The 24490-nt window shown below is 41.6% G+C and overlaps 5 protein-coding genes and 2 non-coding genes across 11 annotated transcripts in view; 4 read left to right on the top strand and 3 right to left on the bottom strand.

Annotated features, from left to right (window-relative positions):
- The first annotated feature begins 100 nt into the window (after positions 1 to 100).
- On the top strand, positions 101 to 1917 carry LOC6631559 (NADH-cytochrome b5 reductase-like). Of its 2 annotated transcripts, XR_011416017.1 has the most exons (3): positions 101 to 288; positions 355 to 1460; positions 1767 to 1917. XR_011416017.1 is itself a non-coding variant. In XM_002055400.4 (2 exons), exon 2 carries the CDS (start codon positions 443 to 445, stop codon positions 1364 to 1366), a length of 924 nt encoding a protein of 307 aa, XP_002055436.2. In that variant the 5' UTR covers positions 101 to 288; positions 355 to 442; the 3' UTR covers positions 1367 to 1679. The 2 variants fall into 2 exon arrangements, 1 of the variants encoding a protein (XP_002055436.2); XM_002055400.4 differs by lacking the exon at positions 1767 to 1917 and having other exon boundaries at positions 355 to 1679.
- Positions 1918 to 1933: 16 nt separating this feature from the next.
- On the top strand, positions 1934 to 4623 carry Mec2. Its single transcript, XM_002055401.4, has 4 exons — positions 1934 to 2574; positions 3518 to 4031; positions 4091 to 4256; positions 4327 to 4623. The coding sequence occupies exons 1-4, from the start codon at positions 2391 to 2393 to the stop codon at positions 4504 to 4506; spliced, it is 1044 nt and encodes a 347-aa protein (XP_002055437.1). The 5' UTR covers positions 1934 to 2390; the 3' UTR covers positions 4507 to 4623.
- A 2800-nt stretch (positions 4624 to 7423) lies between these two features.
- On the top strand, positions 7424 to 11216 carry Ir21a (Ionotropic receptor 21a). Its single transcript, XM_002055402.4, has 5 exons — positions 7424 to 7804; positions 7890 to 8171; positions 8731 to 9610; positions 9682 to 9874; positions 10266 to 11216. Exons 1-5 carry the CDS (start codon positions 7424 to 7426, stop codon positions 11083 to 11085), a joined length of 2556 nt encoding a protein of 851 aa, XP_002055438.2. The 3' UTR covers positions 11086 to 11216.
- Positions 11217 to 11238: 22 nt separating this feature from the next.
- Stt3A (catalytic subunit 3A of the oligosaccharyltransferase complex) lies at positions 11239 to 14942 on the bottom strand. The gene is made up of 6 exons (XM_002055403.4): positions 14557 to 14942; positions 13984 to 14312; positions 13523 to 13912; positions 13042 to 13329; positions 12385 to 12861; positions 11239 to 12178 (listed from the first exon to the last, which is right to left on the bottom strand). Exons 1-6 carry the CDS (start codon positions 14675 to 14677, stop codon positions 11624 to 11626), a joined length of 2160 nt encoding a protein of 719 aa, XP_002055439.1. The 5' UTR covers positions 14678 to 14942; the 3' UTR covers positions 11239 to 11623.
- LOC6631563 (small nucleolar RNA Me28S-U3344) lies at positions 12247 to 12333 on the bottom strand. The gene has a single exon (XR_049170.2). It is a non-coding gene; the product is annotated as a small nucleolar RNA Me28S-U3344 (small nucleolar RNA).
- On the bottom strand, positions 13403 to 13486 carry LOC6631587 (small nucleolar RNA Me28S-U3344). Its single transcript, XR_049171.2, has one exon. It is a non-coding gene; the product is annotated as a small nucleolar RNA Me28S-U3344 (small nucleolar RNA).
- Positions 14943 to 15670: 728 nt separating the features above from the next.
- The window catches only part of bves (popeye domain cAMP effector bves), a 32038-nt gene continuing 23218 nt past the window's right edge, over positions 15671 to 24490 (top strand). For 3 of the 4 annotated variants that reach the window (XM_015171194.3, XM_015171195.3, XM_015171197.3), the window contains exons 1-2: positions 15671 to 15822; positions 16283 to 16350. The gene's annotated coding sequence lies outside the window, so the exon portion shown is untranslated. The remainder of the gene's footprint in view (positions 15823 to 16282; positions 16351 to 24490) is intronic. The other variant, XM_015171196.3, reaches the window with a different exon arrangement.

The following is a 24490-nucleotide window of genomic DNA, read 5'->3' as shown; positions in this document are numbered from 1 at the left end:
GATGACGAGCTATCGATACGATAGAGATGGGTAATAATTTGTCAATTCGAGTAGTCAAGTGTTGTCAAAGCTGTGACAAAACATACGATATTTTCAAGCAGCTCGTACGTATGACATTTGTGCGACCTATTCGTCAAAATGTCACTTATTCCGGCTAATAACCATGAATAAGCTTAAACGCTTTTGTAATTAAAACATATATCAACCAACTAATAACAAGCAACTATATAGACAACTCTAAAGTGCTCTATACCTGTGCTCAGATCGAAATGAGAGCTATTAATATAGGTAAATCTGGCTATATTATCTTAAAGTTGACAATTACAAATAAAGTTAGTTATTGTAAAATTTCAGTGAGCTTATGCTGGCAAATATGTATTACGTGACTCCAGACGAATTGTGATAAGTCGCAGGGTACTCAAATATCGCTCACCTCTAGTTGATGCTCATGCCTGAGCACGAAGTGGACGAAAGCGACTGCTGCGGCAATGGCTGCACCAATTGCATTCTTGACAATAAGCCTAAGCCCAGTAGGCGTGCACTGCTGGCGGGCAAGCGGAATGTCATCCTTAGCTATGCCAGATTCAAGCTGCTTAGTAACGAGGCGCACAACGGAGATGCACAAGTTCGAATGCTGCACTTTGGTTACGCAGTAAATGACAAGGAGTATGACGATAGTATACTGGACATTCCACCGGGGCATCATGTTATGTTACGCGCTGTGCTTACTGGACATCCTGTGCCGCTGCTGCGTCCCTACTCGCCCTATTGGACAGACTTTGTAGCCAAAGAGTTCAAAATTCTGGTCAAGCTGCAACCGGGCGGACCCATGTCCGAATATTTGGCAGCACTGATGCCTTTGCAAGTGTTAGAGTTTCGCGGCCCCATTGGCAATTATGTGCATGATGTAAGCGCTGCCAAATGCATATACATTATAGCACAGGGCGTGGCCATTGCGCCCACTTTGCCGCTGGTCGCGCAGGTGCTGGACAACGAGGATGACATGAGTCGCATACGGCATCTAATATGTGCACAAAATCTGCAGCATGTTTACTTTCGGGATCGCCTGCTCGAGTTCAACCAATACTGGAATTACCGCAGCTGCCTCTATCTGGCGCACCAACAGTGCAGCTGCGGCTCCGCCGACTGCAACGAGCTATGTGAGCATCTACAAAAAAGGCTGCGCTACAAGGAGAAGGCGCGCAGGGTGCGCCTGGATGTTGACCAACTGGCGTCACATGTAGTGCCCGGCAACGAGGCCGTTTCCATTGCCATTATAGCTGGCCATCCAACTTTCCAGCGGGCTATGCGCGAGCAAGCAGTAAGCGCCTTCGGCTTGCCAGAGGAAAATGTATTTTTATTGTAAACTATTTGTTTAACTTTATGATATGCATTGAGTGGCATCCAGCTTGGCTCGTAGCATCCAGTTTGTATATGTCCAATTATACTCTGTTTGCAAAGTAAGTATATGGGTTTCGTCCGACTGGCTGTCCGTCCGCCTGTCTTGTGTGAGCTACCATTTTGTCAACAGCAGGAGGAGTCCAACTCATTTAATCGGGTTTCACACTGCGAATCGAGTATTGCGCAGTTTGTTGTTTTCTTTTATCAATGAACAAAACGACAAAGCTCTGAGCTTTAGAATATTGTTATCAAAGCTTAAATAAAATTCCTCTATTGTAGATATTACGAATTAACGACTTGCTCTAATTCTAAGCTACTTCATATTAATTGGCACTAAAATGGATCAAATTTGTTTCCCAATTCAGGCCATCAATTCATCCTAGTTTCTGGCCATGCGTACTTCAGACATTTAAGATCGGAAACATAAATCGGCTGCACATGCTCCTAACGATCTTTCAAAAAAAGTTTGTCCTACAATTTGCCACCCTATTGCACAGAACTAGCTTAAACAACTTCTCTCTTCTCTCGATAGACAGCCGGAAAGTTGCTACGCGCTTTTTCTTGGTTTGGATTAGGTTATGCGGACCGCTCGACGCGGGAGTTTCGAGCTCGCCCACCCATTAGCCCATAGACGGTGAAATGGCGTTAGGTTGGACTCCATGTGCCTTAGATTTGTTGACATGTCCAACTTTCATGGAGTGCTCGACTTGAGCTTTTCGCACTGACTGCGAATGGCAAGCGTTGGCTCATCGATGAATGATAAGCCTCTATAATGAGAGTCAGCTGAGCAATGAACAGCGGGCAGTGCGATTGATGAGCAATGGGCAGCCTGTGTGGGAAGTTTCGAGCAGTTCGCGCTTATCGGTCTTGTGAGCGAGAGCTTTTTGCTAAATACCCCGCAGACTGGCATAGCACAGTTGGTATCACGGACGTCAGTAACGAGCGGTTGGCCGACGCATTGGGTGCATTGTGGAGCGAACAGCAACATCATGGAACAGCAGCGCAATTCACCGCTCTATTCTAATTACGAGGACTTGCGCGCTTCGGAGCTACCCACTAGCTCCAGCGCCCATATGGTGAACATAGCGTCGGCTCAACAGCCACCGGAGCCGGAAAGTGTGCACACGAATTTCAAGCGTAATCCCGTGCCGGAGTATCGCGGATTCAAGACATGTAAGCGACAAGTAGTTTGGCATTTGGCATACCATTTGTGAAAAGTAAACAAGATTAGATAAGCGAACTGATTTTGGTGCAATTCACATTCTATTTGATGTTGTAAATTCTTCGATATGGTCCAATATCCATATTAGGCAGACTGGACAAGTATAAGATTCGCTCTATTGATTAGGATGAAGATAACACTGGAAGCTATCAACTTTTTCAACTTTTAACTAACAGTTAAGCCTATCCGAATACCCTATGGGGTATATGGGCTTCAATTTGAGGAAATTTGAGTAGGAAACAGTTTGAAAAATATTCTCTGAGGCTCTCGTCAATCGATTGTGGCTCAAGCTTCTACTTCAATCATATTTCAAGTGAAGTGCAAATAGAATAATCATTTTTATTGCCTCTGACTGTGCGGTTCCCAGGAAAGCCTTTACGAACGTGCGTTTCGCTTCGAGGTTCGGCTTTAAAGCTCGTTTCTTCACAATTCTTTCAATTTTCAAAAGAACAATGAAATTGTTTATGTTCAACAGCCCAACCGAAATTGTTTATTTGGGCTTTTGGGCTGGGTTCCTGCAGCTGGAGTCGCACAATATTCGTTCAAACCCTGCTTTCTCATATATTTTCTGAGTATTGGTGAAATTAATTTTAATTAATTTAATTTTCTACTGAAATCAGATCGTTAAATGCATTGTTTGGGGCCGGGCATGTGTCTTATTTCGAACTAAACTCTTTAATAATAGACAAAGTCGCGTTTAGGGTACCCAGAAAAGTTCAGGCCTGATTTGCAGAGTATCATCTAGTCGACTAAGGGGTTATGAGTCAGCTTCTTAACGGATTAATTGCGTGGACCCGCATCATAAAAGACAAGAAAAAACAACTGAAATTCGCTTATCAGGAACTTAGTCATGAAGGGGTTTGCATGGCGGATGCCTTTGATTTGTGATTGCAGCGGAAAACGAGCCGCTCGGCTGCATGGAATGGATTGTCACTCTGCTCTCATTGCTGGTGTTTATTATCACGTGCCCCATTTCCGTGTTCATATGCATTAAGGTCGTGGCCGAGTACGAGCGTGCCATTATCTTTCGGTTGGGACGCTTGAGCGGCGGTCCTCGTGGTCCGGGCATGTTCTTCATATTGCCCTGCATCGATCAGTATCGGAAGGTGGATCTGCGCACGGTGACATTCAATGTGCCGCAGCAGGAGATGCTAACGAAGGACTCGGTGACGGTGACCGTGGACGCGGTTGTCTACTATCGCATTTGTGATCCATTGTATGCGATCGTGCGCGTGGAGGACTACAGCACATCGACACGCCTCCTGGCAGCCACCACGTTGCGCAACATTGTGGGCACACGTAATCTCACCGAGCTGCTAACCGAGCGCGAGACACTTGCCCACAACATGCAGTTAACTCTGGACGATGCCACCGAACCCTGGGGCGTAATGGTTGAGCGTGTCGAAATGTAAGATATGAATTAATGCCATAGGCATACAGCTGATCAATGTTGCTGATCCGTTGCAGCAAGGATGTCTCGCTGCCCACGTCCATGCAGCGTGCAATGGCCGCCGAAGCGGAAGCCTCACGCGATGCCCGCGCCAAGGTGATTGCAGCCGAGGGCGAAAAGAAGTCAGCCACTGCCCTCAAAGAGGCCTCCGATGTGATCTCCTCCAGTCCATCCGCCTTACAGGTGAGTCGCATCTACATTTTCATTCGAATGCGATTGCCAATAGCATTTTCCTGTGTGTATTAACCAACAGCTACGCTATCTGCAAACGCTGAGCAGCATTTCGGCGGAGAAGAACTCAACGATTGTATTCCCCTTGCCCATGGAGCTGCTCACCCCGTATCTGGCCAAGTATATGCAGCTGCCTCCGCCGCAGCTGCCGTCAGATCTGTCAAAGGAACAACAAGCCTCGTATCCTCAAACAATCCTCTAAGCTATCCACACAATTATCTATAGCTATACTATCTGTATTCATATATCTGCATGCAGCTCAAATATGTCTATATATGAATTGTATAATACACACTTATTTTGCCCAGTAACACAATTAGTAATAGATTATCTGTTTGCCCAGCTGTGAATAACGCTGGTTTTTTTTCCATGAGTTTTGAAGTTAAAGTCAGCATTCGGGTTATTTAACATCATAATTATATTTAACTCGTAAGAGTTCTCCAGTTGGGAGTGTCCGACTGGTAGATACCCTGAACTCTCTGAGTATCAATGTAGCATATGTACTGTTTTTTTTTTTATTCCTTTGAGGGAATGGTTGGAAGTATTCAAAAAACTTTGGACTTGTGTGTACTTAACGAGATTCTATATACCAATGTGGGGACCACAAGCTCTTAACACCTATGCCTAAAGGCAGAAACTCAATGTCGATTCCCCGAAAACAGAACTAGTTTTAGTTAAAACTGATCAAGTCCTTTTTATTTTTTGGATACGGTCTTCACATAATTAAGAATTTTTTTTTCCTCAAGACATAAGCGTTCTTTTTGAAATTCTATTGATGGAATCTCAGTTTCCCCTGCAAATCAAAATGTTAGTGTAATATTAAGCCCTGACAGTTTGTTTAGTTGTTTGTGGCGGGTTCGAACTTTGTTGTGGGATTCACTTTACGAAAATCATTTTAATTAAGCTGGTTGTATCCCTTACTCATTTAACATTTTCATCCGACCCATTCAACATTTAGACGCACCGAAGCGTGAAGCAAATAAGCGACGATGAGTTCGATTAAGTTTTTCATACCCTGAACCTATTAAAAATTCGTATGCATACATTTAAGTGTGACAGGCTGAAGAAAGCATCTTTGAACCCTTAAAGTACATATTTTCTTGATTGGCATCAAAAGCCGAGTCGATCTAGCCATGCTCGACTGTCTGTCCTGGTAGTAGACTGTCTGTCTAGTTTTTTTTTTCTGATAATCGATAACTTGCGCCGTTTCCAAGTAATCGATACAAATCGATCAAGTTATTCAAGCAATTTGAATTGCCCACCAGTTTAAGCCACAATTTCATGCAATTAAGTTTTTGGGAATATACAATAAATTCTGCTGTTAAAATTTTCATCAAGATCGCCCAAGAAACAAAGAAGTTATTAAAGAAAATGTGTATATGTCTGCGGCAGCTAGCGGAAAATGCAAGAATTTCTGAGGGAACTATATTTTTATACCCTGAACCCATTAAAAATGGGTATATTGTATTTGTGCAAAATCCAAATGTATCTAACAGGCAGAAGAAAGCATCTCCGACCCCATAAGGTATATATATTCTTGATCAGCCGAGGCGATCTAGCCATGTCCATCTGTCCGTCTGTCCGTCCGTCCGTATGTATGAAGAGCTAGAGACTTGAAATTTAGCTGTAGGTGCTCCTAGTGCCCGCGCAGATCGAGTTTGTTTCCGATAATCGATAACTTACTCCGTTTCCAAGCAATCGATAAGAATCGATATCGATATCCAGTTTTTTGGGCAATTTTGGTAAATATTAAGAGCTAGAGTCACCAAACTTGACATATAGCTTTTAAAATAGAATATGTATATATATATTTGATGTAGGAAGAGGAGGATTCAGGGTTTCCGCTAGTCGGGAGCTCCCGACTAGAAGCTCGTGTTTTCTTCTATCGACTTCAATGGCTGACCATGCTGGCTATTTGTCTCCAGTAAGAGTAACTGACCTGATCTGGTAAGTGCACGGTAAAATGGTCTTGAGGTCTTCAGAAATTCCACGCGCAAGTGTGGAAAAATGGCGGAAAACGGCTTGCAAAAACATTTTTATTTACCTTTCGAACGGCTTCAAGCTCATTTTCAAAGACTTTTGTGAGAAGTTGAAGTCCAATGCTCTTGAATGGAGCAAGGGTTGTATGAACAAAAGAGACTAACGCGACTGAAATGTGCGAAAATGGCGGATGTCAAGTTTTGAGTCTCAATTCGATGGACTTGGCTCATCATATTAAGCGCAGCAATAGAGAGATATGGGTATATAAGATATAAAGTATGCGTAGGATGTGTATATATAGATAGATAAGGGTTTTCTTTGGGCTCAAAGATTCTGCTAATTAGAGGCATTTCTAGTTGAAGTGCGCACTCTTCGACATTCTCAAATAAAACAGAAAAATTGCTGATAAAAACACAATCAGACAAATAAGCTTAATCAGTCTTTGGCTATCTGCAAATAGTTCGGGCATATACAAAACCAAATGGGGCAAATGCTTCAATAATAAAACGTTGAAAGTGAAAACAATAAACGGAGCAAACAATCATATTTTATATTAATAATAACTACCTTGTTTATGGGGATAACACAACTAATTCGTATACCCTGTATTCGCTGACAATGGCTAAACAGGGTATTATGTTTTTTGTGCAAATGATGAAAGCATCTGCGAACCCACAAAGTATTTACATGTGTTCTTGAGCACGACGAACAGACGATTCGATAGATAGAGACTTAGTATATATATTCAGAGCGAGCTTACGATTAGCTCGCCTTATATGGATATAGCCTATTTCACTTATAGATGTCTCGATATATACATACTTATGCATGGCATGTTAAAGCTTTGAATATTTCACAAAGATCGGACCATAAACACCGAAGTTAATCAAGGCGGCATTTCCCATGCAGGATGTGGTCTGAGGGTATGTACTAGCCGGTCACAGCCCTAATGAGAGCGCACCTGCTTGTTATTGGCGCTCCTGCAGCCAGGTGTTAGAACGGAACTTTGGAAACAATAATCAAATCACAAATGCATAAAATTCGATTAGGCGGCAACCTCTCGCGTGCGGGTCAGCACATGCACGGATTTCCGTATATATAAATGCGGCGCCACATGTGGCAGGTCGAGCATTTGCAGCATGTGGCCGTGGTGGATGTGTCTGGTGTTAGTTGCCAGCCAAGGGTTTGCTTTGGCTGCGAACAACGCTGGAACTTGGCCTGGAAACTGTGTGAGTCGCCGTTTGATTGAGCGACATCGCCTGAACGAACAGCTTTATGGCAACTGCCATGAGAGACGCTTCAAGCGGCGTGTGGATGCCACGTTCCATGGCAATCCGAAGCCACGCGCCGAACTTTTGGCCAGCAAATTTCTAGCATCGCACAATTTCGATCAGACCCACTCACTGGTAACGCTGGTCCACAAAATAGCCAAGGAGTATTTGGCCAAATGCCCGCCGGTCATCTACTACGACAGGCAGGTGGCCAAATCAAAGGGCCAACTGTTGGAGACGCTCCTTAAGGCGAGTACTGGGATGGCAAGTGGCAGCTCTAGAGTCTTAATTTCTTCTTCTTCTTTTTTTTTTTTCGTGTTTCACACCCAAGCAGACCATGCCAGTTACATTTTATCATGGCGAGATCAATGAGCGCTACGAGCCACAGAATCCCAACTTCACCAGGCATATTGATAACAACTGCAAGAGCTATATACTGTTCCTGTCCGAACCATTAATGACACGCAAGATTTTGGGTCCCCAAACGGAGAGTCGCGTCGTCTTGGTCTCCAGCTCATCACAGTGGAAGTTGCGCGATTTTCTCAGCTCCGATCTATCGTCGAATATTGTCAATCTGTTGGTCATTGGTGAATCTTTGATGGAAATTTCAGAGCGCGTGAGTATGACTGTGCACAGCTAGCATAAATACAGGGTGTCCGTTTAGTTGTTCACGGGAATAACCGAATTTATTCAGTAGCAAAAATTTAACAGAGCAAAAGCTGGTCGAGTTTATAGTTTGGATTTGATCTCTAAAGATTAAATAGAAATTTCCATTTAGTTAAATACTTTAAAAGGGAATTCTCAGAAAACCAAAAGAATTGCTTGCTGAAGTTAGTTTAATATAATTTTTGTTTTTTTTTTCTCTTAAATCGCAACAATAAAATTGTGAAAAAACCTGTCTAGAAAACTCAAACTCAAACTCCTTTTCATAGAGGGCGAGTTTTCACACTGTTCGCCAAATTCACCCGTTCTTGGCGATTGCGTGAATTCAGTTTCTGAACTGTCTCAACTTTCACACTTTTCGTAAAATCCGATCCGCCTGAGCAGAATGTGACTTGGTTAACGATTGCGATAGGCTTTAAATCTATTATTATTTAAGATATACATTTATTTTATTTCAAAAAAAAAAAAATAATAATAATAAAACCCACTTAACTTAAGAAATGATTTTACAGGAGCGGCCCTTTGTGCTATACACGCATAAACTGTATGCGGATGGCCTGGGCTCGAATACTGGAATCGTATTGACCAGCTGGATCAGAGGCGCTTTGTCGCGTCCGCACATCGATCTGTTTCCGGCTAAATTTCAAAATGGTTTTGCCGGACACCGTTTTCAGGTATCGGCCGCCAATCAGCCGCCGTACATATTTCGCATCAAGTCGCTGGACTCCTCGGGCATGGGCACACTGCGTTGGGATGGCATTGAGATGCGTCTGTTGAATATAATAGCGAAGCGTTTAAATTTCACCGTGGAGATAACAGAGACGCCCAATCTACTGAATTCGCGCAGCATCGTCGAGAACATACAATATCAGATTGCCGAGGGCGGTGTTGATATTGGCATGTCCGGCATTTATATAACCGTGGACCGAATGCGTGCCACAGACATGTCGGTGGGGCATTCGCGAGACTGTGCAGCATTCATAACTCTGGCATCCAAGGCCTTGCCCAAGTATCGTGCCATAATGGGACCCTTTCAGTGGCCCGTATGGGTGGCACTGATCTGTGTTTATCTCGGTGGCATATTTCCGATTGTATTTACAGATCGCCTGACACTGAGGCATCTGTTGGGTAACTGGGGCGAAATTGAGAATATGTTCTGGTACGTTTTTGGCATGTTCACGAATGCCTTCACATTTACCGGCAAATATTCATGGGGCAATACGGAGAAGACCTCAACGCGCCTTCTGATCGGCTCCTATTGGCTCTTTACCATCATTATAACATCCTGTTACACTGGCTCCATTATAGCATTTGTCACATTGCCAGCCTTTCCGGACACCGTTGACTCCGTATTGGACTTGCTTGGCCTCTTCTTTCGCGTGTGCACGCTGGGTACGTATTCATCCGGCTGGCATCTGCTGGTCCTTTTGTCAACTGTAAACAATCGTCAAACCAAATCTTAGATAATGGCGGCTGGGAGAACTGGTTCCAGAATTCCACACACGAGCCCACGTCGAAGCTGTACAAGAAAATGGAATTTGTTGGCTCCCTGGAGGAAGGCATTGGCAATGTTACGCAGAGTTTTTTCTGGAATTATGCTTTTCTCGGTTCACGGTCACGTCTGGAATACCTCGTCCAATCCAACTATTCTAATGAGTAAGCGGACTCCACATACTCCAAAACCCCCTGAGATTGCGTAGGCTGGTAGAATAGAATTTGTCATAATGTATTTATATATAGGACATAGATACCTAATCAGGATCCGGCTAATTGATCTAGCCAGGCCTGCCAGTCGATCTCCAAGGCAATAAGAGGTAGAGCTGAAAATTTTGGAATGCAGGACATCTAGTTTTTTCTTGATTGAAACACGATCGAGTCTTGGACTCGACCAGAATATATACCATATATTTTATGATTTTATGAGTCCGATTTCCGTCCGATAACATTTTGTGCCATTCAAATGAACATCACTTTGCTGGGCATGGCCGGGGGAAGGAACAGAAACTATGCATAAATTGTAATTTCTTCACTTTTTGCGGCCAACCAGGAATCTATCCCGACGTTCGGCATTGCATCTGAGCGAGGAGTGCTTTGCGCTCTTTCAAATTGGCTTCCTCTTTCCGCTTAATTCTGTGTATAAACGCAAGATTGACGCGATGATCATGACCGCACAGGAGAGCGGACTGATGATCAAGCTGGGCCACGAGGTCAGCTGGGATATGCAGCGCTCGTCGACGGGCCGTTTGCTGCAGGCCAGCGCCAGCTCAGCGCTGCGCGAAATCATACAGGAGGAGCGCCAGTTGACCACCGCCGACACGGAGGGCATGTTCCTGCTCATGGGCATTGGCTATTTTATGGGCGCCGTTGCGCTAGTCTCTGAGATTGTTGGCGGCATCACAAACAAGTGCCGTCAGATCATAAATCGTACGCGCAAGTCTGCCTCCAGCACCTGGTCATCCAGGCACAATTCGGCCGTGCTGCGCACCTCAGCCGAACAGCAGTTGCACGATGCACGCAAGGCGGCGCGTCGTCATGCTGCTGAGGATGCGAATCAGCGCATGGGTTTCGGCGTCCGGGAGCTAAATCTGACACGTACCACGCTACGCGAGCTATACAGCTCGAATCGACCCGCAGGCCAGACACAACTGGAGTCCGACTCGCGCCCAGCGGAATTACAGCCTGTTGCTTGGAATACACTGGATGAAGTGCCCCAAGAAGTCTATGAATCTTTGGACGGCCTGGATGAGTTCATAGCCCGACTGGAGTTGGCCGATGAGCACAGCAACGAATCTAACGATGATGATGTGGCCGATGTCGTCTTTGGCGGCGAAATCGATGCACACCAAGATGATAAGCACATCAATTAAAAGCAAGTTCTCTAAACTATCAACTCACATATTCTCAGCATTTGTCGTATATGCAGGAAAAGTTGAATTATGAGCCACAAATAAATAATCTCAACTGTCTCTTGTTTCATCGCGTACTTTTTTAGTTTCCGTAACAACAAATAAAAATGCATGTTTTATAATTTGAATGAGATTTCTTTTCACATATGTATATTTTCGATCAGTTTGCTGGCTTACACCCTAAGAATATGCTCTTGCTTCGTATTTGATTCATCAAACGAAACTTTATAAATTACAATCTCTCTCAACTATGACAGGCAGAGAGCGCGAGAGAGACAGACACAGGGAATAACAATAATACTCAAGTAAGATTTTATATTAAAAAAAAAAAAAAAAGAGCAGTGAGCTTAAAATTAAAGCTAAGCTTAATGAATGTACAAATTACAGAATGTTTTAAAATAGAGCTCTATCAAAGAATGCATGCATACGTATATGTTAGAGACATAGAAACAGAGATAGAAATAGAGATAGAGAGAGAGAGAGAGGGCCCACGACACATTTAGACGCCTCTATTTGGCAAGTCCTTCACTTTGTAGATGCGTACCAGCCAGTGCTCGGTTGTATATGCCTCCTCAAGCACATCGAGCTCAAAGTCCTTGTTGCCAATTTCGGCAGCACGCACGCGATCATAGCCCTGCGCTTTGCCGCCCTCCGTATACATTTGCCCAAATCGATAATAGCACATCTTGTACATGAGGCAATTGAGCAGTGTGGGGGAGCCCTCTTTGTCTACACGAAACTCTCCATTTGCCGCATAATAGTCCTTCTCTTTGATGTGCGCACCGCGATCGGTGCTGCCGCCGATGCGCACCATCCACAGGAACTTGTTAATATCGTCTGACGAATAACCCGTCAAACCACCAAAAATGACTAGTACATAGTCAACGTCCAGTTCACGCATTATTTCATATGCCTTCTCCTCAGACGAGGCCATTGCCTGGCCCACGCGAGAAATATGCGTATTGTTCCAGGTATTGTTGTCGACAAGTATCGTGCGATTGGCCATGGCTGTTATTTGATAGCCGTAATCCCACCAGGACATGATGCGCGCATTCTGAAAACAGAAAGCAATTTAAATTCATTTGAAAATAGTTTTAATATCCAGCAACTGATATGCAGATGCACATTGTCAGCAACATTTTGTTAGTACTCATTATGTTTCATACTCTTCCTATCAAGAATTTACAAATTGTATTCATCACCAGTGCGAAATGGAGACACAACGATTTATTCAGCTCTCCTTCTCTTTTGTCCACTCACCTCAGGCGTATTCATTTGCAGCCAGTAATAGGCCTCGCGAAAGTCATCAAAGATGATGCGGCCACCATCGTGGGAGCGGGCGCTGAGCACAATGCTCGGCGAGGAGTAGGCCTCAGAAGTGACCCAGGTACAGTGAAGCGTATAAACGATAAGCATCAGTGTTATGATGGCTACAAAACCAATGGCCACCTCACTCTTGACCCCACCACTTTGCTGTTCCAGTTTCTTGTGCTGCCGTTTGCTCTCCGTTGCGGGCTTGGAGGTGCCCGTGTCCACACACTTGATATACTTGGCCAGCAGATGCGAAATGGCAATGCCGGAAAGAACACACATCACTGGCGCCAGGACAAGCATTAGACGCACCATAACGCCAGCAAAATAAATGCTAGTGACGCCATACAATATGATGAATATGTTGGCATCTGTCAGGCGCGAGAAACAGAAGTAGAGGCCAGCGGGAAACAGAAAAACGAGTATCTGAAATGGCAAGCATACAAAAATTAGCGAATGCTTTGAAATTCCAAACATTTGAAATCGACTTGGATCAGCGATCAAAGTGCTTGTAATCAATGCTTGCTTTAAGGCGCAAGTCATTCACATCGTATTTGGCGTCATCATCAAATCAGATGCCTGACAATTTTTGATAAAACGGCTTACCTGTAGATCAAAGTAGAATGATGACCAAGATGTGGGCTGATGCTCCGACACAGAGGCAATGATTGGAATGTGATTCTTGGCATATGATGGATCCAGCAGCGAGTAGAAGCGGCCCGTCCACGGGGATACCTTGCCAGTTAGTGTCAGCAGCGTTCCCACAATCAACACCAGGCTAATTACACTCGACACCAGCGTCTTGAAGAGCAGGTCGAAGTGATCCTTTGGCATACGCGAACGCAGATAGTCTACAAAGGCGTGTATCTGGCAGAGACCAAAAACTCCCAGTGCCTGTAAAACAAAGAGAAGAGATGATCCATTAATATAGACATTTTAAATAATTTATAAAAAGTTCACAAAATATGCTGCATCAGTATTTTTTTATAGTACTCATTATGTTTCATACTCTTCCTATCAAGAATTACAAAAGTAATCATCATTTGGCAATAGAAATAATAATAAACAAAAAATGTTTGTGACATACCAGCATGTGCTCGGAGCTCTGGATGGGCTGGAAGCCCACAAACGATATCTGCATCGAGAGAATGGTGCCAACGCAATATAATGTGCTATATGCTATATAAATACGATGCGAAAAGCGGCCAGTAAACATCAGTGCCAGCACGTGCAGCGGTATCAGATTGATGAGAAAGACATAACCTCCCCATGAGGACACCATGTAGAAATAGGCAAGCGCCGACATTGCCGACCAGAATATGGTGCCCGTTTTGACTGCCTTGATCCATAGATAGTAGGTAAAGAGCATGCAAAATATGGCGATGCCTTCATTGTCATAGGAACCAGCCACCGAGCGTGATATATATCCCGGCACGATTGATATCAGCGCTGCAGCCACCAAGCCGGCGCCAGTGCTCTGCAAATGACAACAATATTTTATGTCAGACCCACGTGCACGTGTTCGTTTTTAACCTAAATGTCACTCACGTGTATTTCCTTGGTCAATGCATATGTGACGAGCGTGGTCAGTGAGGAAAAGAATGGTGCTAGAAACACGCACACATTACGTATATCGATGGTTATGTTCAGCATCCACATTAGCCTGTACAGGGCCGCCGATGTAACCATCAATCCTGGGTAGATGGTGCCGCCGATGATGCGACCAAGTGGATACCAGGCGCGATCATCAAACCAATTGTGGAATTTGTAAAAGCCCTGCTCGGCCAGGAACCGCGTGGTGCGGTAATTAAAATATGGATCGAACTCATGGATCACACTTTCAAAGCGCAGCACAGAAAACAAACGTGTAGCGAACGCTGCAACACGCAGAAAAGTGAAGGCATTAAGTTGGTTGCACACAACTGTTATCGTATCTACAAAACTTCGCTCCGATATTTCGATAACGAATTTCTTCACCAGCTCGAATTGAGTTTCTATCGATATTTGTGAATTCACGCCCACACACACATACATGTACATCTACTAATACATTTACTGATGTCCCCGCCCCCGCAAATTGAATTTATACATATTGGTGTGCAACCCACGCAAAATACTCACATAAAACGGCGGCTAAAATAAGTATCGCTAGCTTAACGAGATGCTCTTGTTTTTCCCAGGTTAGGAAACCCCGTGCTTTCGTCGCTCCTCCGTTGCTTCCATTGCTAGTATCCACGGTCATGGCCGGTGTATTGGTTTCTGTCACGGCTTTCTGATGCTACCAAGAAATGCCGGTGCGGCTTTTGCTCGATGCTGATTACTGGGTTGTCTGGGTAAAACTACATGCAATTCCACACACGGGTTTGCACATTAACCGCACAACAATTCTGCACATTACCTGCGCTATTTTTGCTGCGCAGAACGAGTTTAAAAACAAACAAAATGTATTAAACTAAACGCGGCGAAGCTTCGTGGCAGCCTAATGAAAATTCGCTAGACGCCCGAGATTTGTGCAATGTTATCGATGAGTCGATTAGTGTATGTGAGCTGTTATCGATAAGTATATTGTTGTTCGAAGCCACACGACTGACACGACATTTGAATTCGCCAATCAAGCGAGAATCAGCTTTGAACTCCTGATTTAACTTTAAAAATAACAATATAAACACGTATATAACATTCTGCAATTTTATGTTTCTCCAATTTTTCATTATGGACATAAGTGCATATATATGAACAATTTAAAAAGTTCGCGGCTCCATTGCGCTAACATACAGTTTTGGCAGCATTGTAAACGATCAGCTGTTTGTGATGTGCGCAGTTCAGTTTCGATAACATTTTGTTGCTGCGATAACAAAGTCGTCGCTCGCAGTTAAGTAAAGATGTACGGTCGCTTTTAATTCTGCCTGCACATGTCGTCACAATTTTAATCAATCATTTAATTTACGATTTTGTTTGGTAAAATCGATCATTTATGTTTGGCTTTGATTGATCTCAAAACGTACTCTATGTATGCAAAGCTGTACACGATTTTGGTAGCTTGTGATATATATAAGTTGTTTAAGCAATGCTGGTGGCAAATAATGCTTAAAATGTATTCTTTCTATCCAAATATAACCACCTAGTTTGTTACGCGCTTCGCTTGCACTCAAAACTATAAAGCTGTGACGTCACAGATTCTCAATTTTACTCTCTCGCTTCAACGCCGACAAGGGGCCTGCGCAATGCATACCTCTTGTTCATTAAACCGCAGTCGTCTGGTCGTCGCTGTCGTTGCTCTCGCGCGGACGTCGTCGCTGCTCTGCCGACTTATTGTTATTGTTTTTACTTTAAAGTGCTAGTGTTTTTTTTTATTTGGCAGCTGAAGACACGCATTCGCTCCAACTGGTAAATTGAATAATAATAATTGCAATTGACAACAAAGCGCGCGTTTATGTGATAAACAGCATAAATTGCTATTGGCTATTGCCCAGCCACAAACTAGCTAGAAAATTCACACAACACACACATATGCATAAACTAGTTAAAATGTCAAACTGTGTGTGTACATAACCTAAGCGAAGGGCAGCCGCCGCCGAAGCAGCAGCATCATCAGCAGTTAACAGCAATGTTGTGCTTCTGATATGTTTAATCTTTTGTTGTTACTTTATTTATTTTTTTTTAATGTTTTTGTTGTTGTTTTTTGATAAACGCAAATGCGTCTGAGTCAGTGTATGGGTGTGCGCGCGCGTGTATGCGTGTGTGTGTGTGTGTGTGTGTGTGTGAGTGCTGCCAATTGAAACTTGGTCGTGCTAAAAGTAAATTAAAAATTAATAAATATCGCTCAAATATGTCAACTGTTATGCAGCGCAGGGACACCGCCTACAATTGAAGCAGCAGCAGCAGCAACACGAAGTGCAACAACGACTCAATGTGGTAAGTATATGTGTATGTATGGGTGTGGGAACGGGGGTAGTCCACACAGCAGTGCATGGCCAAAATCAAATTGATTACGATATACACAAAAACACACACACACACACACAAATGCAGACAGGCTGAGGCATGCACATGCAGCTCATACAATTTTCAAGAATGGTGAAAAATCGAACATCAACGCGTGGCCAAGCGGGTGGCGGCAACGGCAACGGCGGTGGTGGTGGTGGCGGTGGCAGTTGCATGCACACGCACACGCGAATAGAAAAAATAAAAAAAAAACACACACACACAAAGTGCTATAATATGTGCCAAAGAAGAAGCAGCAGCAACTTCATCGCTCAACGCACTCCCCGCTTGTCGTCACTTGCTCCACATGCCACACTGCACCACGCCTCGCATGTGCCCCACGCGAGCCAATTGCATTTGTTGTGCAGCCAATTGATGTGACGTTGTTGTTGTTGTTCTTCTTCTTCTTCTTTCTCTTCTTTAACTTTTCGGTACGCGTGTGTGCGTATGTGTGCGTATGTGTGCATAGTAACATACCAGGGCTGCAAGCCTCACACACAGACGCGTCTGTTGTGTGAATGCAGCAGCAGCATATTGTTAGCCATCCCTAGCGGTTGGTTATCGCAATGGTCATAAGTCACAGGGATTCAAAAGGATTAGAAGCTTAGTTCACGAAAATTCTTACCACTTGGTAAATATGATCGCTCTATTTGCTTACTTTTCCCTTGAACAAAGCTACTATATATGTTTATGGACATACATGAGCGCAAACAATTGATTTCCTTTTGTTTGTTCTCACAAAAATCAGCAATTTAATTAGCTAGTTTTTATCAGTTTTATCAGTTTTTATTGAGCTTTTATTTTATTTATTTTTTTTATTTTTCGCCTGACACTCATAAAATCCTTAAGATCTCTTTCTAAAAGTATATCAGCTAGAGAATTACAAAGATCAAGGCATTAAGAAGGTAAAATATGAAAAGGTTTCATTCAAACTTCGAGTATTTTTATTGAACGCATTTCTGGTTTCCGTCACGTAAAGTGAGAACATTTTCATATGGAATTTGTATTCCTATACCTATTACTCTCTCTCTCTCTCTCTCTCGCTCCCTCTCGCTTTCAATTAATGAATAGAGTTCCATTTTAAAATACATATTAAATTCTCGTACAATGATCCATAAAATCTGTTTTACTATTATCAGCATTTGTGCATGTACACTGTATATCATGAGGCCCTCGAGCATAAGCTGAGCTACTGTGTGGGTGGGTGTTCGCATTGCTGGCTTGTAACTGCAAAAGTATGCATATATATTGTATATATATATGTGTGTGTGTGTGTGGCTGGGGATGTCTACCAAAGCAAAGACCGGCTTTGTTGGTGCCATGTGTGCAGCTTGCTGATTGGAAAATTTGCATGGAATATTAAGCGAGATTTTTAATCTGAACTGAGCTCGATGCAAGCCAACAGCCACAACAAGTTTCATTGTGTAAACGCCTTAAGGCGTAGTCTCTTATATGCATATGTACATACATATAAAGCACATTTCATCAGATATGTTTAACTTCTGAATCGGTTAACCGATTAATTTAATGGACCAGCGCCACTTGAAACCTTTGCAAGATCGCTTCTGGCTTCATATTTGTCGCTAGAATTGTCATGAATGTAAAATATACAAAATCGCTAATTGTGTAAGTTGAACAAGTTTACTATAATCGGGCGTGCCCGACTCGAAGACACCCCACACTGTGGCAGTTGCATTCCTGAGCAGCTTCGGTGCTTATTGTCCGATTTTTATGATCTTCTGCTAGGGCAAAGACAAAAAGTTCTACTTTGGAAAATTGTTTTTCCTATTTTTCAATTTTTAAGCAACATTGTGCAAGGCATCTAAAAAGTAAGACATTCTTACTCAATAATTACTTACTGTACTGACGTTTTAATAAACCCGGTTATCATTGCTTTAATGATAAGATACAGCTCATGTGCTAGACACACATGATTCTTACATCCTTCCTATTTTAATCGCGTTGGAAGATCTTAGAAATTCTGGATCAGCATCTTCAGCGTCATCAACAACTTGACAACCTTGATTCATTATACTCTATTTATTTTTTTTTTACTCCATACAAGAGACTGACCTTTTTGTTTAGCTCAAAGACGGGCTGGCAACTCTGCCGGATAGGGTTGTCGATGTAGCGGCCGATACAATGTTAAACGCCTGTTGTTTAACAGAACGGGATCGTAACAGGAGCATATTAAAATATTCAGCAGGGTTCGATTCGAACTCCCGAAGTGGACAGACGTGCGTTGACTATAAAATCGGAAATGTATCATTTTACCAAAGAGTAACCAAGCTTATCAAAGAGTGCAAAAACGCATGTATCCAGATATTAAATCCAGACCGAATCCCATATTTATATCAAAGCACGATCGATAGAAAATTGACTCATTTACAGATATCTTGAACTTACAAGCTATGAATTTTCCAGTTGGAGCACTCGATCGAAAGTGAGTAGGATTAGAATATTATATCGAACGCAAGTTCTTCAAATGTCGGGAATTGTATTAATTTTTTGGGTACCCTGTTTTTCTACTTATAAGTTTTGCATGTTGTTTTTGTCTAGTTCGTTATCACTAACACAGCTGACAACTGAAATGAACGTGTGATGGGTATTTACATACATATACTCGGCCCCTGTAGTTTTTGTACCTATTGAAAATGGATAGAAAGGGGTATATTCGCTTTGTGCACATGTATGTAACATCTGGTCCGTGTATATAAACGTGTCGATTCCAGAACCCATCGTAGTTCCACCTCATCAATAGCTTACGCCATTTCCATAGATCGTATATTTGTGTAAGGCAGAAAACATCTGAGATGGGCTCGAGATAGATAACGATTAGATAACGCTTACATCTAATTACCTATAATGATGGGAAATATTTGCCTCTCACTGTTAATGATATTGCCAGCGCTGACTGATTTTAGTCCGAAAATGAGATAGCAAACGCTGTCATAAATTTCAAGTTGAAATTTTTTATTTTAAGTATTGTTTTTGTTTATTGGCAGCGTCACCTTTCGCAAATTTTTCAACGGTTTTTGTTTTAACTACTTTACTGAGCAATACAATATTTAAAGTTAACATTTCTATGTAATTAACATATAACAGTTCAGTAAGTTCTGTTTAGAACTTAACAGTATTAGCTGAAAAGCCATTGCTCAGTAAAGTAGCAGCAATATAATATTTCAAGTTAACATTTCTATGTAATAAATATTTAACAGCTCTTTAAGTTCTGTTTAACAGTATTAGCTGAATAGCCAATTCTCAGTAAAGTGCCAGCAATACAATATTTAAAGTTAACATTTCTATGTAATTAACATTTAACAGTTCAGTAAGTTCTGTTTAGAACTTAACAGTATTAGCTGAATAGCCATTGCTCAGTAAAGTAGCAGCAATATAATATTTCAAGTTAACATTTCTATGTAATAAATATTTAACAGCTCTTTAAGTTCTGTTTAACAGTATTAGCTGAATAGCCAATTCTCAGTAAAGTGCCAGCAATACAATATTTAAAGTTAACATTTCTATGTAATTAACATTTAACAGTTCAGTAAGTTCTGTTTAGAACTTAACAGTATTAGCTGAATAACCAATGCTCAGTATAGTGCCAGCAATACAATATTTAAAGTTAACATTTCTATGTAATTAACATTTAACAGTTCAGTAAGTTCTGTTTAGAACTTAACAGTATTAGCTGAATAGCCGTTGCTCAGTAAAGTAGCAGCAATATAATATTTCAAGTTAACATTTCTATGTAATAAACATTTAACAGTTATGTTATGCATACAAATGTTAAAATTGTATACACATGTATGTTTTGGAACTTAACACTGTTAGTTTATTAGTTTTTGCGCAATTCCAGCTAAAACTCTTGATAGCCGCAAATTTGACCATAAACCACAAATTCCTTTGATCCGACTTTGAGTGCGAAGAGTTCTGGTTGTAAACTGAGTATATTCTGCACCTTGCTTCCATAAAAATAAATAGACATATGGAAGTTGGCCTGCTCTACGGGGCCTTTGGGTACGCTAAGAGTAATTTTATTGGTCTGCTGCATTTTGCTTTCGCTCCAATAAAAAAAAAAAAAAAAGAAGAAAAAAAAAACTTGCATTTCGCAGCTGTAAAACATTGTGTTCGTCTGTAGCAGTTGCTGCTGAAAATATTATTATTATTATTACAACAACAGCAATATCGGTGCTGTCTCTTTTGTTTACTCGTGGGAAACGGAAATTGTAAGAAATCCGTCGTCGTGTCGTTTCACTTTCTGTTTGCTGCCTGGGGAACTGAGAGCCAAAGGCATTAGCCACATCTTCGCCAGCTCCAGCTCCAGTGTTTCATGTCAACATAGCCGCAAGAAACACATGAGCTGCCATCAAAAATGCCAGCGGCGGCTTTCAAATATCCATATAATTAAACGTTTATGGAATATAAATGACCTCCTTGCTTCATTTTTACGTGCACATATAAAAATATGCCAGACATATTTCCCGGCCTTGCCCTTTAATGATTTTTTACTTTCAATTTGTGGACATACAATTTGGAAAACTTTAATGTGCCCGTACTATCTGGAACTGTGCGTTCCAAAGTGTATTTCACATGGATGAGTCTATTGAGTGAAGAATCAAAAATTTGAATTAACGTGTTCTTCTCATTTGTGTGAAACTTCAAGTCGAAATATAAACCTTAGCCAAACAGGCAGATTTTGTGTGAGGCAGTTGTTAGCAAAAAAAACTTGCATGCAACCTTTTTCCGCCAATTTTCCACAGTTGCGCGTGGAATTTCCATCCCGGACGTGTAGATTCTCAGGCAGTGTAAAGGCTTAAACTTAATCTAGATCTATTCGTCGGGACTTGGAAAGTTCGTATGATTCGTAACTGGTTTATATCATGAGTTGAAAATTGGAACTACTTCCGCATCAGACCGATGACATACACAGCTTGGAACGAAACAATCGAAAATCGTTTGTCTTAAAGTAAGTTTAGTTGACAAGTTTTTTATTAAACATTAAACGAGCTAGAGACTAGCTTTTTCTAGTGCCCGCACAGCCCGATAAAATGTCCGATTATCGATAAGTTGCTCTGTTTATGTAAAATCGATACAAATTGTTATCGAAATCGGTTTTTGGTTAACTTGAAATTTGATCACCAGCCAAATTGCACTTAAATTAAATAAATTTAATAAATTCTTGCTTTTAATAACTTTGTTTCATCTGATCGATAAATTACTGAATTTATCGGTTTGTCTTTTTCCGTAGCGTGTTGGCCATTTTATCAGGTTTGATTTGCTAGCCTTACAATTTTTTATATTTTAACGATGTTATTTGCCTTAACTAAAATTTGAAATATTTCGTGGATGAACGAATTGCGGATACGCTTTTATACCTGGGACCCTCTTGTATGGCATATTTAAGCCCCTCATAAGAATGCGACTAAAAACGACGCCGGACAGAAAAAAGAAGAAGGAACGTAGAAGGAAGTATCACTTATAAAGACAGCTTGGCATTGGGTACAGGGTATCTCCCTGTCGGTGACTTTCAACTAGAACATTCTTGCTTGTTTTTGAGTTAGAGTTGTGATTATGAAGCGCGTCTTGGTTCGATGTTTGATTGTTGGCAGCCATTTAACCTGCTTTGTATAAGACAAATGAACAATTATGTACACACTTATCGGTGTATGTGTGTGTGTGCGTGTGTGTGTGTGTGTGTGTGTATTTTGGCCAGACAACCAACCCACGAAGTGGGAACTGAGCCATCGCAAAATGATTGTTGCTTGCTTTTCAAGGCAACCAAATGCGATGACTTCATCTGCTTTGACCATTTTCTTGTTTTCAGTCCACATACATGTGCATATACAACATATATATATATATCTGTGTGTGTGTGTGTGTGTGTGTGTGCTGCACACCCCCATGCCGCAGGAAGCGTTGGTGTTGGCTTTGGCTTTTGTCATCTGTGTCACTTGGTGCTAGGTTCAATCAACCAGGCCAACCGCAACAACGACAACCACAATATGCAAAGTGTTGAGTAATCAACAATTGTTGTTGTTCTTTGTTGTTGTTGTTCTTTGTTGTTGTTGTTCTTTGTTGTTGTTGTTGTTCTTTGTGGTGCGCCTTCGGTCTGACCGCTTTTAATAAAGGCCGGAATATGGCCACGAACTTTGTCATAAATTGATTATTCGAAGCTTCCTCAAACACGACCGACCGCCTCTCTCTCTCACGCTCTCTCTCTCTCCTTTCTCTATCTCGCTCTCTGTCTATTGGCTTTCACTGGTGTCTTTTATGGCCATTGCGTTTCAGCCAGTGGGTTGTATGTTAATGCCGGAAATGTTTATTTGGCTTTTTGGCCAACTCTTATGGACGCCCCTGCAGCTGCTATCTTCTTCCTCATTTATGGATTGACCCTATTTTATATTTGTTTTTTTTTTTCTCTTTTGGGTCAAACGCACAACCTGTTTGTTTTTTGGCTGCCTCTAGGGGTGCTGCCAACTAAGTAGCTTATTAGTGGGCCAGATGAGAGAGTTTCCACAATTCATTTGACTATGTTTCCGATCACGTTCAATTGGCGCAGAAGATGGTCGCCCAGAGCTGGGTCTTGCATGAGCTGTTGGCAACCAGTTTGGCACTGCGTGACGTAATTTCATCAAATGCGATTCACACAGATACACTCCAGACAGCGCATCATAAATGATTTATGGCCGTTAAGATGTTAAGCCATTAAAGCAGCTTTTCGACCTTTCTAAAAAAAACTGCTGTTCGTTAGCTTTTCAAATGCGAGCGCTAAGGAACCATCTGTGCAAAATTTCTGCTCTGCAGAAACAAATCAATTACAAGCAAGTGTAACAAATTATAAAGTTAAAAAGAAACACACGCAAACTAAAAAACAAGTAAGAGGTTCTAGTCGATGGCTCCCGACTAGGGGATACCCTGAACCCGCTTCTTCCAACATCAAATGCATATATATATATTCTATTTTAGAAGCTATGTGTCAAATTAGGTGACTCTGGTTTTTTTACCCTGAACCCATTAAAAATGGGTATAAGGGTATATTGTATTTGTGCTAAATCCAAATGTATCTAACAGGCAGAAGGAAGCATCTCCGACCCCATAAAGTATATATATTCTTGATCAGCCGAGTCGATCTAGCCATGTCCGTCTGTCCGTCCGTCCGTATGCACGAAGAGCTAGAGACTTGATGATTTTAGCTGTAGGTGCTCCTAGTGCCCGCGCAGATCGAGCTTGTTTCCGATTATCGATAACTTACTCCGTTTCCAAGCAATCGATAAGAATCGATATCGATATCCAGTTTTTTGGGCAATTTTGGTAAATAATAAGAGCTAGAGTCACCAAACTTGACATATAGCTTCTAAAATTGATTGTATATATATGCATTTGATGTTGGAAGAAGCTCCCGACTAGAACCGTTTACTTGTTTTAAAATCAATTTGACAATCTCAGCATGCGCACATATTGAAACGCAAATGAAGAAATTTGACCGATAAGTTTCTGAGTTGACTATATATATGGCTCCTATCATAGAGTATATGTATTAGTAAAGAATATAAATAAATGTCTATTTTCAGTGTCACCGATAAACTTATCTTTTCAAGTTTTGCCGGCTCAGTTCTCTTATCAAATAAATTATTGGGTCAAATTCTTGAACAGTTGATAAAGTGACTTGGGTTTAAGTTTATATAATGTCATAATCCTTAAGCTTCTCAAATTAAATGAATTATATTATAATTAACAATTCTGTGCAACAACCAAATGGTAGATGTTGATAATTAAAAACTGTTGAAATAACAAGATTAATGGAATGGATCCAAAAAGTTAAATATTTCAATCTGTGTATTCTTTAAGAGAACCCAAATACCAAGTTTGGCGTCTGTAGCTCCTATAATCTTCGAGATATCGATAGCGATATTTATCGATATTATGGAAATTGTTGGAGATATTAATAGAAATGGGTTTCTGTTTTTGATTATTGTAGTTTCGAAAATTAGATTTGGTTTTCTTATAACCCATTTAAATGGAGTTCAGAGTATGGAAAATGTTTGTAGTTTTTCATATGGCTTGTATA

The sequence above is a fragment of the Drosophila virilis genome, chromosome X (genome assembly GCF_030788295.1).
Source record: "Drosophila virilis strain 15010-1051.87 chromosome X, Dvir_AGI_RSII-ME, whole genome shotgun sequence".
In the NCBI taxonomy this organism is placed as follows: Eukaryota; Metazoa; Arthropoda; class Insecta; order Diptera; family Drosophilidae; genus Drosophila; species Drosophila virilis.
This window is presented reverse-complemented; position numbering and strand designations above follow the sequence as displayed.